Genomic DNA, 14,188 nt, shown 5'->3' with positions numbered 1-14,188 from the left:
AGGCCAAGCATGACCACTGACTTTGAGTCAACACACAGTGGCATAATTGCATGTATTACATCTCAACACTGGCATCAACACCACATGCCAGGCATCATCATGTATGCATCATGCAACTGACAAGACAAACATGTTCCTATGTCAAGACACATCAAAGCATGTCCCCCCAGAAGTGTAAGGTGCTTGACAAAAATCAACATGTCCTTGTTTAGATGGTCAATCTGCTATTGAGTATGGGAGGTTTTGATTGTCCCATGATGGTCCTCTTTTCCACATGGGATTGGCAGAAGCTATACAGAGAACTCCACCCAAAGGGAAACATTCTCCAATTACCCCTAACTCTGTAAGAACAGCTCTTGGGGCTCACACTGTAGGTCATCCTTTTGACAGAGCCCTACAGATTATAATAATAAAGGCAAACACAGGATACTCAAGCTTGCGATCTGTTAGAACGGCAAATAATAAAACTGTTGAGACTGCACTGTGTGTTATACCTGTAGGTACTGCACATATTCTACATATTCTACAAAGTTTTTTTTTAGCTACATATAGCACTGGAGATAGGAATAAAGAACTAATACTGGGCATCAGATAGAGGCTGCAATCAAAAGGCCAAAACCCAGTGTATTTATATAGGGTTAAGAAGACACTGTTGGCATGGAGGAGGTTTAAAGAACGGATGGAATGACAAGTTGGCGCCACTGCACATTTGTGTCATTGCCAGGCTGGAAACTATTCTGAGGCCTGTGTGTGTATATCTGCAGCTGTTTCATATCACTTGGCATTGAGATGACTCAAGCCCCAGCACAAGCAATTATAGTTTGAGCCACAAAGGAGAAGTAAATTGTTGCTTTACATGGAGTCTAAAAGGCATTGCCATGGTCAGATCTGTTTATGAAGGCAGAGACAGAAATAGTCCTAATCTGGACTCTGAAACCTGTAGTTTGCAGCAGAGGAATGGCCATACTTCAGTCTGTAGAGGTGACTTTAGGTGTGTGGGACGAGTTTTGACCAGCTCTCAATCTCAGTCTACACCCCCACCAGGTGTCTTAACTCCAAATTATTGCTAACAATAGATACTGGGAGAAAGCCGCCATGCAGTACTAACTGCTTAAAGTGCTTTATTACACAAAGTTGTGCAATAAAGCACTTTAAGCGGCTAGTACTGTGTGTTGGCTTTCTCTCATTGACTATTCTTAGCACTTATTTGGAATGGCCATACTTGTTGGTACGATATTGCATCTCTCAAGGATTTGTTAATCCATATACGAAATGATGACCAAATACAATAACAGTATTTATCTGAACTAATACTTTTACCGCCATACGTGTTGTATTTTTTATAAAGGGTGATCTGACTTTATTCTCTCTCTAGGTATTGGATATGCCTCAATTGTCATTGTGTCCCTGCTAAACGTGTACTACATTGTGATTCTTGCATGGGGAGTTTACTACCTGTTCCAGTCATTCCAAGAACAGCTGCCATGGGCTCTCTGCCACCAGGAATGGAACACAGAAAGCTGTGTGGAGGACACTATCAGGAAAAACAGGACCCTGTGGATGTCAATGAACTCTACAAACTTCACCTCTCCTGTTACAGAATTCTGGGAGTAAGTCCTCATACCTGCAGTGGTGCCTTTCTGTGAGATCATGTTTGTGTGTTGGAGATGTGTGTTTGGAGGATAGTCGAGGGAGTTTTAAAGGATAATAATACAGTGCTCTGGGGATATGGAGCAAAAGTGCTCAGTTCTTGTGTAGTAAGGGATTTAGGCTACAAACAGCAGGGCATGGTATTGAGATGCCAGAGGAACACATCAAGGGAGCTATCAAACCATCAGCAAATTGGGCCCACATGACCCAACTTTGGTGGTACATTGTATCCTGCACTGCAAACCGGGACTTCCCCTTTAATCATAGATTCTCAAGAAAAATACACTGGAATTCGGATTTCAGCTCACCCACGTGAAACCACTGCATCCCCTGAAAGCTACCGTGGAAGTCCACAAATGATTCCTGATGCACATTATGCAGGCTCCATCTTTCCCATGAAGTACAGATGTAAAGCATTTGGTATTAGGGGTGGCTTACAATCTTATATTGTAGTCAGGTGGAGAAAAGTAAATGTAAAATGAAAATACCCACCAACATTCTCCTTTAAGGGAATACGCCATGTGTAAAAAGCAAAGGAAAGATATGAGCCATAACCCCACAATTGGAGCAAAACTGCTCTAATGAAAATATTATGGGCAGAATAAATATGTATTGGGGTTATTTTTCTTTTATCCCCTGGCATCTGTTTGGGTGTTATTGGCTCAGTCTGCTTTTTTTTCCCATACGCCTCCTGTTGTGTTATATCCATCCAGAGGGTGTGATGTATTATTTGGGGCATGGCTAGCTGAACAGGGTCATACATATTCTAGAGAAAACTCCTTAACCTTTTTTGCATGGAATTTTTAAATATGAAGGATATAGGACTGCATAGTAATGATGTGCAGGTTGACCCAAAACCCAGAGTTTGACCACCAGTTGGGTGGGTTTGGATTGAATTTGGACAACCATTGTGGGTTAGGGTAAGGTGTGGGTCAGACTGGGAAATACATTCCTCCACTGCTCTTGAAGATTCCCTATCTTGGAACCAGAGATGCGCACAAAAGTAAAAAGTGGGTATGTCTTGGGCTCGAGTCCTGCAATGGAAACATTTTGCAGGTTAGGGTTAGGTGCAAGTTAAAGGAGAAGGAAATTTGTCTTGCACTTGGGGATGCCAAATGTTAGGCAGCCCAAGTAATTGTATTTACCTTCCTGAAACCCCAGGCCGGTGTCCTATCAGCATAGAACTGCACCGGCCCTGGGTTATTCCAGCGAGCACCACCGATTCTCTTCCAACTTCTTCTTTCTTCAAATTTCCCAGGGCAGACGCATGTGCAGTAGAACGAAATAGCTGATTTTTTAGTTAAAGTTCGGTTTTTCGCTCTACTGCGCATCTGCAGCCGCGCAAAGAAAGAGGAAGACTGAAGACGATCTCTAAGTGGTGCTCAGCAGTTTTCTGATGATAGGAGCACTGGCCTGGGGTTTCAGGTAAGTAAATAAATCACTTGGGGGTGCCTAACAATTGGCACCCCCAAGTTCAAGAAGACTTCTTCTCCTTTAACTTGCACCTGACCCTAACCTGCAAAATGTTTCAAGGTTTTGTGGTCTGCGGTCGGTGCAGGTTGACTTTTCCTGACCCGCACATCACTACTGCTTAGGGTTTCCCCATGCGTAACATCTGCTTACAAACAGTGCCTATATTTCCCATCTGGGGATTTTTATTGACTATTTGTGTGATACAGTATTGCAATTCTCAATTTGGCTCCAGTTCCTAACTGTTGCCTTTTGTTCTGACAAGTTAATAACCACTGACTCTTTTTCCTTATTCCACTTCCCTTTTCTCAGGTATTTTACACTTGTTTATTATTATTATTTTATGTGTCCTCCTTATCTTGTTCTCTTTGTCTTTTAATTATTTACTTCTAAACTACACTAAATGCCAGTTTGGCTCCTGCATTCCACCTGTCTGCCAGTTTGGCACCTTCATGCCTACAGACATGACAGGGGCAGATGTGGGACTGTGATCCTGCCAGAAAGCAGAGCTTGTGCAATGTTCCTCTATTACAAAGGTGAAAACATTTCCCTTGAGTGGTTTCAGCCCCTGTTGAACTTGGTATTGAGACTTACTGACTTTTGAAGCTTCATTATATAAAAGTAAAATCCCTCCCATTCCTGTAAAAGGACCTGTAAAAGGCTGGTTATAATTTGCGTTCTTGAATAAAGTAGCAATAGCGCTTGTTTCTTACAACTGTTAGAAATAGAATTTAATGATAGAAAAGTGTTATTTCGTCTATAAGTCTATACACTGAATAGTTAATTTCAGTTTTTAATTAATTTGTTTTCTGTAATCAAGTCTTTCCTTATGTTACTTTTAGTTTTTATTTCAGATAGAACGTGCTTCCTGAACTATGCTGGACATATTAAGCTGTTTAAGCCTCTCCTGATATTGTTTATTCTTTATTGCCAGGCCCGGACTGGCAATCTGTGGGTTCTGGCAAATGCCAGAGGGGCTGCTATAAGGTCCCATATAAACTCAGTATTTAGTGGGCTGGTGGGGGCTGTTTGGGCCTCTATGTGGGCTGACTGGTCCTCTGTGTACCTGACATGCCAGGGCTTATTTTAATTCTCAGTCCGGACCTGTTTATTGCCATTCTGTTGTCAGTCTTTCTATAGACTGCGTCTTCAAGATATCCCGCTAGGGACCTATTGCTAATATTGCTAATACCTCTCCTTGTACTTATACTTCTCCTGTGAGGGGCATTGCTATTTCTCAATCCCCCTATCTTTCAACGTTGTGATCCATGTCAAACACAGCTGCTCATATCATTGTGCCTCTTCAGTCTCCCTTTGCTCTTTTGGCTGCTAATCAAATACATATATAAATAACACTTACACTCATCTTAAAGGATTAGTGATCCTGTTAGAGTAGCAGCGACCCTGTGAAATACTGTTTAATTGTGTGTGTGTCCTGTGTGTTGATGTGATTTTCATGCAGTTACCACCCTGTTCCTCCTGTAAAATCTTTACTGGAGTCTTGCATTGTTGCTAATTATGGTGATCTAATCATTTTTCGACGGCACTGATGAAGCAAAAGTGCAGTAAAATCAGAATCAGACACCTTAGAGCCTTCACATAATGTCTACTTTATGGTGTGTTGGTTTGTGTGTCCTTATACACTTTATCCAACAATATATTCTTTATACTCTCTATATACTCTTTAATCATTCTACTCCATACTCTCTATACTTAAAACTCATTCCTGACCCTTTATCTCTCTTCTTCTTCAGGCACAAAGTTCTAAGCTTATCAAAGGGAATTGATGATGTTGGAGTACTGAAGTGGGATCTAGCTCTGTGTTTGCTGCTGACATGGGTCATATGTTTCTTTTGCATCTGGAAAGGAGTGAGATCCACTGGGAAGGTGAGTGTCCTGAGTCCGCTGTATGCACGCCTGCCCTTTAAGGTCAAGCAAGAAGCTCATGATAAGCATCTGTAAATAACCCATTTGGTCTATGGGCTGGGCGCTCCCAAGGACTGATTTGGAAACCTCTGGCTTATAGTAAAAATGGTGTGTGCACCAGTGATAGGCGAATTTGTCCTGTTTCTCCTTCGTCGAAGAATTTGGATGACCGTGTTCATTTTGACACCCTCGTTAATTCGCGGCAATTATGACGCTAGTGTCAATTTTAACACAGGCATTAAAGTCAATGGGCATCCGAATAATGTTGACGATCATCCGAATTTTTGGCCAGCGACAAATTTTCGCAAATTTATTCGCCTGCAGCGGAAATTGGAAATTCGCGCCTGGCGAATTTATTCACCCATCACTAGTGTGCACCAAGACCACAACTGGGCATTTGTTTCCTGTTTCCATGGCAGCTGAAAGTTTCCATTCTTTGTAATGTAAATCTAAACTCTAAAATCTAAAAAAACCAATGCACTGGCATTTCAACCTCCAAGGTAACTGTAGGAACAGGGAACACACACACAGCGGTTAGGAACTCAGAGTGGGTGGATACAGAGAAATTCATTGTCAGTCCTTTGGGATTATATTTGGTGATACTGATGGACAGGGAAGGGAATAGGTCATTCCTACTATACAGTGCTGCTAAGTTTCCCTTCTTAGGATTTCTAGGAACAGAAGGCACGGGTTAGAATTGGAGGGACATCAAAGTCCCATGCAGTATGTGGCTAATGTCACAGCACAGGAATGTAGCCAGAGGGCTGCAGTCAGTACAAGAGAAATATTTATAGAGAGGGCAAGAAGATCAAGCTGAGGGCAGAGAACCAGAAGCATTCAGATTGAGAGAACAAGGGCCCATTGCTGGAATTACAAAGGAAGGGCTCAGGGCAGTGCCGAGATTTGCCACCTTCTCTGGAAACAAATACCAGCCTTGCTATTTTACTTTTTATTTCCTATTAATAATTTTGGCATGAACATTACTACAGACATAATACTTGGACCTTTTTCTATGGTTGTTTATTTCTGTCTCACATGTAGCCATAGCAGTCACTTGGCACCAGGATAAAAAGTCATATATTGCTGAATTCGTAAAAAAATGCACATTCCAGCTCTTTTTGCTTTTCTGACTGTTCCTTCCTATCCTGGCAGGTGGTTTATTTCACGGCCACGTTCCCCTTTATCATGCTCCTTGTACTGTTGATCCGAGGGGTCACTCTGCCAGGGGCAGCAGAAGGGATCAAGTTCTACCTGTACCCAGACATCACCCGCCTGGCAGATCCCCAGGTGAGTCCCTGTGTGTATTAGTTGTGTTAGTGCCACATGCCTACTTTGGGGTGTGGAGCTGCCTTTACTAATGATGGGTAACATGCAAGATTTTAGTGACCTTACACATGGCCCCTAACTACTGCAAAGGTCACACATATTTATGTTGTCTCAATGAAGTAATGTGTAATCAGTGAAGATGCAGAAATTTTCTTGAAGCTCAGATAGTTACGCACCTTTTAACAACATAGCAACATAAAGCCAACTGAACTGAACTGCAACTGACACTATTTTATTGCTTCATTTAGATATTATATTATCATGAATGTGTAACCAAAAAAAACCTGATAATATCATAAAACTATCAATTGCAAAAGTGCTCAGAAGATTACTTTTACATAAAGTTATAGCCGTATGTTCCCTACCGCTTTGATCTACTTTAAGCAACTGCATTTATTTTGCCAACTCCTGTGGTATCACCCAACTCTTGTCTCTCGATCTCTCAATTTAAAGTTCTTCTCATTTCTAAAACCTGCAGTCCCTTGATTGATTGATCACAGATTGTCAGAAGTAGATATATGATGTTAGATATACTCTAAGCTTGCACCACTGTTAAGATGATTGGTAGGTTCAACATACACCTTTGAGTTTCCAGCTAGTGCTCCTAATCCCATCCAGTTGAATTTTTTAGGTAGTAAATACTAAGCCTGAGTTCCTTCAGCACTGAGGTCACTTCACTTTAGGTCAGTTATGCATAAGGGAGAACTAGCTCCAGCTATCAGTCCTTAGATGGAGCACAAAGCTGCTCTCTATAACTATGTCTCACTATCTGTTCCTAGAACATACTCCTGACAAAGGTTATATCTTACTAAACCTCACTCATGGGGTTCCTGTTCCTCAACTTTTCATAGAAGGAGTGTCCCTCTAGGGCAGAAGTCTTTACTGGTCCTTGTTGATATCATGCTCCCCAGCACAGATTCACCTGGGTCAGAAGATGAAGGCCAAAGAAGATGAACCACCATTTTCCAATTGCTATATCAAAGCTAACAAGAAGGTTCACTAACTCTGTGGATCAGTAACAATGGTATCCCCTTAGGTCATTTAGATCCAGTACTGGGGCCTAGCGACTAGGAGATTCCAAATCTTCTGGGGAATCTCCAGCCATAAAGACTGTTGTGTGTCCCTACAGTAATCTCACATTTTACTTTCTGTCTCCTGTTTCTTTCAGGTGTGGATCGATGCTGGGACCCAGATTTTCTTCTCTTATGCCATCTGTTTGGGAGCCATGACCTCCTTGGGCAGCTACAACAAGTACAAGTACAACTGTTACAGGCAAGTCAGTGGTCAGAGGGGGTGGGAGCTGTCCGGGTTTGGTTTTTGTTCATTAACACTGCTCGTGACATGTGTGTGACTTAGGGACTGTATGCTGCTGGGATGCCTCAACAGTGGTACCAGTTTTGTGTCTGGCTTCGCAATTTTTTCCGTCCTGGGCTTCATGGCACAAGAGCAAGGGGTGGACATTGCAGATGTGGCAGAGTCAGGTACTGTATGATGTTGCTACCGTGGTGGGGGCTGTTGCCCACAACCACGTGACAGGTCTGTAACATGGAAGTCAAGCCTGTGGATACCAGAAACCTGGGTACTGACTTATACATGAAAATAAAAGTTCTCTGATCACTTTGTTAATGCAGAACTCTACTGCCTCCTCTGGTAATAATAGGTCAGTGCAGTTAACTACTCAACAACTAATTACAGTAGAACTCTGATTTTACGTCCCTGGATTTTATTCTTTCCCAGAATTGACACTGATTTGTCCTGGTCCCATTCAGGCAAACTGTGTATTTTCTATCCCGGATTTAACATTTTCCTGGATCTTACGTTGTTTTGACGCAGTCCCCTGGGAAACATTATATCGTTCTACTGTAAATATATTTTTTGTATATGCTAATATAGTGGATTTGGAATAACAGCAGCATCTCCTGTTCATTTTGGCTGACCATACATAGATGTCAGAAAATTAATTAGTGAAAAGAGAACAGGCCAGATGCCTCTTCTATGTTCACTAACTTTATTTTCTGAGCAAATCAACATCACAAGACTTTGCCCTTCTCGTTATCTTAATTTTCTGCCAACTGTGTCCAATAGGCCGAAATGAACAGCAGTTGCTGTTGTTTCCTAGACATTATGTTATCAGTTTTCAAGATAAACTGTTTTATCTTGAAAAAAAGAAGATTAAACATAATTGCTGTAAATTGCAAAAGTGCTTAGAAGGGTGCTCTGAGTTATTTTGCATTCAGTTGTTTGGAGGGTTTACATTTCCTTTAAGGGGAGCAGCTCTCGATATATTAACTGCAAGGCTGAGCTAACTGCCCCGAGGAGTGAGGATGTTCTGCAGGCGCTCTGTGCCAGCGGATATTGTAGCATGCCAGGAGAATGTGTCCTTTAAAGGGGAGATGGATAATAGCAAGCAATTCTTTGTCAAAATATTTTATTATAACTGATTCAGCCCACTGAGTTTTACTGCTCCATTTCTGTATATTTATGAGTGGGACTTTGTTACAACAATGACCCCTAGTGACTGAATTATGAAATTGTAGAATTTTTACTTTGTTTTCCGGAACAAATACTAAGGAATTTAGCACCATTCAGCCACCATAGGTGCAGGGTTATGCATGATAATTGTAACATTGTTTTCCCCCAGGCCTTCTCCTGAACAGCTTTTTAAAACATTACATACTGGTTATATTGTACCCCCCTGTTTTCTTCTTAAAGGAGAATTCAACCCTAAAATTAAAATAAACCCTACCCTATATAGACCCCCACTTCCTCCTCCCCCCAGCCTAATTGTTACCCCGAGCAAATGCCTCTAACGTTTTACTTACCCCTCGGTGCAGATTCAGGCACGGGCGCCATCTTCAGCCGATTCTGCGATCTTCGAAATTGGCAATTTTCGTGAGTTACTGTGTATGCGCAGTTGTTTCGGAACAGAAAATTGCTCCAACTGTGCATGCACCGCCATGCTGGTCTCATAACAAAAGATTTCCGAAGAAAAAGATGGCACCTGTGAACTCTGATGCCTGAATCTGCACCAAGGGGTAATTAAAACATTAGGGGCATTTGCCCAGGGTAGCACTTAGGCTGGGGGGAGGGGGGTCTATGTAGGGTAGGGGGGTAGGGTTTTTTAAACTTTAGGGTTGAATTCTCCTTTGAACTGCATTGTTTTGGCTGAGCAAAAAGTTGCTTAGCCCCTGTAATTTACATGGCCAAGATGGCGGCCCGTGAAGAACAATAATGGCGTAACATTCTATGGCTCTAATATTCTTTCTTACTGAAAATGATGTTGTTTAGGTGGGGACCACATGGCAATATAATGGTGGATACCCTTTAGGTAGGATTGTCCTAGAAGTAATTAAAACAAATGTAAACCCTCAAAACAGGTGAATGTACAATTGCTCTTCTAAGCAATTTTTCAATTTACATGAATTGATTTTCTTGTTTTCAAGATATTAGCGGTATTTACCCTGCTAATATAATGAATAACAACAGCACCAACAACCATTAGTTTCAGCCAGCTAGCTAAAGTTGGATGGAAAATTAAGTTAGCGAGAAAAGCAAAGTCTTGTGGTGAAGATTTGCATAGAAAATAAAGTAAGTGTGTTTCTCTGGTCAGTTCTGGACAGAAAAGACTTTCCTTTTCTCAGTAACTACATTCAATATAAACTGAAGCTAGACAGCTGGAATGGACAGCAGGTGGCACTGCTGTTTCAAAAATCCAATATATTATCGGTGTAAAACATAGTAATATCTTGACAACAATAAACAAATATTTAATATAAATTGCAAAAATGCTCAGGAGAGCTCTCTACATTTCCTTTAAAAGTGGGGCATATTTTCCCTTGTGAAGTTATTGAACTTCATTTATTTGAGGATATTTTTGTCTAAGTGCCACTACCCTGGCATTGATTTATAGTATAGTCTTTGAGGAAACCTTGGGAGTTATCTCTGCTATCTCCTGCCCTCTTAGGCTGGCTGTACCCAATATTATTATACAGACCCCATAAACTGATAAGAATATATTCATTGCCTATATGGTGGGAGACGAGCCAACCAATATTGGCAGAAGGCTTGGATATTGTCTGGCTCGTTGATCAGGCTGGCCGTAAAATTTTGATAGGTTGCCTTTGTTAGTGCTGAATGCTCAGATACAGGTAGAATTCAATTGTTTCTACCTGATTATCTGACAGGATTTTTTAACCTGCCTGATCGAGATCAGGCTGACTTTCGTAAAGATATCGATTAGGGGAGCCCATCAGATGGCCCCACACACGGGCCAATAATCTGCCGACTCGGTCTGTTGGCAGCTTTTATCGGCCCGTGTATGGGGGCCTAGATTACTAAAGAATTCTCTCAGTATCTATCTCAGTACATATGGCTGCAGGTTGGGCCCCAGTTGTTTGGAATAGAAGACAACCTCCTGCTAGTCCTTCCTCCCAGAATTATGCTCAGAACATTTGTGTGCATGGTTCCCATAGTAAAGAGAGAGTTTGGAATCATAGCTTGGGGCAGAAGATTGGAGCTTGGCTCGTTAACTTGGCTGGAGAATGTGCTTCTAGTCTAAGTTCTCATGGTCACCCCATCAGCCTTAGCAGCTTGGCTCAAGTTTGCTGCACTAAGAATGACTGTATGATAGAGAATACCCACACACTGTCAAATCTAAAGAAGTTAGGTCAGACAAATGTAATGAGCTCAGGCATTGATCTAGTCATGGAAATCCTCAGTGACTGCTAATATCCTTGTTATTTACAGTAGGGGGTCCATTAAAGACTGTATAACGTCATTGTGCAGCCTCTTATATCATTAACCTCATCTCATTCATCTAATTTCTGCCCAAGGATGGCACAGTGTAACCCAACACCTATTCACTGGCATTGTTGGGATATTCTTTTTTGCTTAGAATTATTTCTTTTATGAAATCATAAATAGGAGATGATATCCCAGTTTTGTTTTTTATTTCAAAGATTGGTTCTCTATATACTATCTACTTTTATTTAAAGAGTTTACATTAGATATACTACCCTAGAGCAACACCCTGCCAACTCATTGCCCATCTCCATAGTTAATATTTTACTTCTTTCTACTGACAGGCGACACATGCATTATCCTCTTTCCACAATAAATAATATATTAACAGGGTGGGTCACCTTTAAGTTAACATTCAGTATGTTATAGGATGTCCTATTCCTAGCAACTTTGCAATTGGTCTTCATTATTTATTTTTTATAGTTTTTGAATTATTTGCCTTCTTCTACACCTTTCCAACTTTCAAATGGGGGTCGCTCAGGGGCATAACTACAGAGGAAGCAGACCCTGCGGCTGCAGGGGGGATAAGAGATACAGGGGGCCCCATGAGACCCTAATTAATGTGCAATTTCAAAACGTATTTTTAAAATACAGCAATCTCTGAATATTTTGCGGGCCCTAAAATGAATTTGCTGTGGGCCCATTAACATCTAGTTATGCCACTGGGGTCACTGACCCCAGCAGCCAAAAAAACTACTGCTCTTTGAGGCCAAAATCTTATTGCTATTGTTACTTTTAGTTCCTTTTCTTTCTATTTAGTCCCTCTTCTATTCTTATGCCAGTTTATCTTTTAAATCAGCCAGATAGCTGCTGAATCGCTGAAAAACCACAAAAAAATTAAAAATTCAAACAAATTCATATGTTCTTCGAATATCAATACCTATATCATACCACAAGTTAAATTAAAGGTGAACAATTCCTTTAACCCTACAGTATCTAACACAATGATCAGTCCAAAGAACAGTGACCCCCAACGGTTTAGTACCTACACACACCACCTTTTATAGAATGCACAATTTTAAGCAATTCAGTTTGCTGTGTGTTCATGATGAGATGGAAGAGCGTTTTAAGGATTTAAGTCAAATTCGATTAACAACTTTATCCTTGGTTTCTAAGGGCAGATACACACGCTCAGATTTGTGGAGACAAATCTTCTCTTTTTCTTGGCGAATAATCTCGCCGAACTGCCTTCCCCTGCCTTCCCAGCGGCTAGAATGTAAATCACTGGTGGGACAGCACTTGGAGAGCTTCATTTTCTGAAATCGCCCGAAGTTGCCTGACGAGAAAACTTTGGGCGACCGGAAAACGAAGCACTCCGATTGCCAACCCGCCTGTTTACATTCTAGCCGTCAGGAAGGCTGGGGAAGGCATTTCGGGGAGATTAGTCACCCGAAGAAGAGGAAATTTGTCGCCGGGCGACTAATCTCCCTGAATCTGAGCGTGTGTCTCTGCTCTTAATCTCTTCCAGGGTGAGGGTGCTGGTGTGTGGTTTATCTTATTGTTCTTTTTAGTGGAAGGATCTGCCTACCATGTATATAGGGAATAATGCAATTACTGCACTTAGGGAGATACTGTCTAATAAGTGTTGCTGATGGAAGGATACTGATGGTATAGGTAAGAGCAGGCTTAGAACCCTGTGGTGCAGTTTTTAAATCCTCAGTTACAGGGAAGGAGAGGCAACATCTTCATTGAGCTTAACGCTACTAATTAAAGCACATCTATCTCTCTCTAGGTCCTGGCCTGGCTTTCATTGCTTACCCCAAGGCAGTGTCCATGATGCCTCTACCCTCCTTTTGGGCCATCCTATTCTTTATTATGCTTCTGCTGCTTGGGCTGGATAGCCAGGTTAGTAACATTAAACAGGACAACTCATAACATGTAGCTTCTTTACCTCTTGCCCTCTCCAGTTGATGTTTAGTTACAATTCCCAGTCTCAAGGCTCAACATCCCTGGTGTAGATGGAAACATTCATAACCCCTCTGTAAAATGAAGGCCGACTGTAAATTGTCTTAAAATATCACTGTTAACATCACAATAATTATTTAATTATCAGGTGGATTGGTCCTTTTAATGGTCCAGAAAGCTGGAAAAACTGTTGTTCCCATGGTGTCCACACTAGATGGAGCTTAAAATAATCAGATTTAGTAGAGAGATCAGATCAGGGGCCCCACCATATCGCAGTATCGGATCTGCTATCCGGAAACCCATTATCCAGAAAGCTCAGAATTACGGAAAGGCTGTCTCCCATAGACTCTATTTTATCCAAATAATCCACATTTTAAAAAGTGATTTCCTTTTTCTCTGTAATAATAAAACAGTACATTGTACTTGATCCAAACTAAGATATAATTGATCCTTATTGGAAGCAAAACCATCTTATTGAGTTTATTTAATGTTTACATTATTTTCTAGTAGACCTAAGGTATGAAGAACCAAATTACAGAAAGATCCATTATCCGGAAAACCTCAGGTCCTGACCATTCTGGTTAACAGGTCCCATACCTGTACAGTATTCTACAATACAGACACACTCTTTGTTTTTTTGTATTATTATCAGTCATAGAATGAACATTGTGTTCTTATAAATAGGCCCCTAAATAAATAATGGGTAAGTCAAACTGTACTATAAATTACATCTTCCTATTCCATTCTTATGACCTGTGCCTGCCATTATCACCATTCAATAACTAGTAGATATTTTTTTTCTCCATCTCAGTTTGTTGAAGTTGAAGGACAGATCACATCTCTAGTTGATCTGTATCCGTCCTTCCTACGGAAGGGTTACCGGCGAGAAATGTTCATCGCTGTAGTGTGTATCCTCAGCTATCTTCTGGGGTTAACCATGGTTACTGAAGTAAGTATTCCTGTAGCTGCTCTCACTCTCAGTGTTCATGGTGTCTCTGTACTTGCCATAGCTTATTAGACAACTGCCTTTATACTAAAACACTTAGGGGCAGATTTACTAAGGTGCGAAGTGGCTAAGGCTTGTGACAATTCGCCAGCGTAGCCGCCCGCA

The 14,188-nt window shown here is 41.2% G+C and overlaps 1 protein-coding gene across 1 annotated transcript in view; it reads left to right on the top strand.

The window, feature by feature from the left end:
- Window positions 1-14,188, top strand: part of LOC108714650 (sodium- and chloride-dependent taurine transporter) — a 32,256-nt gene that overhangs the window by 14,985 nt on the left and 3,083 nt on the right. Inside the window, exons 4-10 of the mRNA XM_018259059.2 lie at window positions 1,376-1,610; window positions 4,875-5,007; window positions 6,199-6,333; window positions 7,541-7,644; window positions 7,729-7,853; window positions 12,905-13,017; window positions 13,889-14,026. Of these exons, the coding sequence (XP_018114548.1) occupies window positions 1,376-1,610; window positions 4,875-5,007; window positions 6,199-6,333; window positions 7,541-7,644; window positions 7,729-7,853; window positions 12,905-13,017; window positions 13,889-14,026 (983 nt within the window). The remainder of the gene's footprint in view (window positions 1-1,375; window positions 1,611-4,874; window positions 5,008-6,198; window positions 6,334-7,540; window positions 7,645-7,728; window positions 7,854-12,904; window positions 13,018-13,888; window positions 14,027-14,188) is intronic.

This window comes from Xenopus laevis, chromosome 4L, assembly GCF_017654675.1.
Source record: "Xenopus laevis strain J_2021 chromosome 4L, Xenopus_laevis_v10.1, whole genome shotgun sequence".
Lineage (NCBI taxonomy): Eukaryota > Metazoa > Chordata > Amphibia > Anura > Pipidae > Xenopus > Xenopus laevis.
This window is presented reverse-complemented; position numbering and strand designations above follow the sequence as displayed.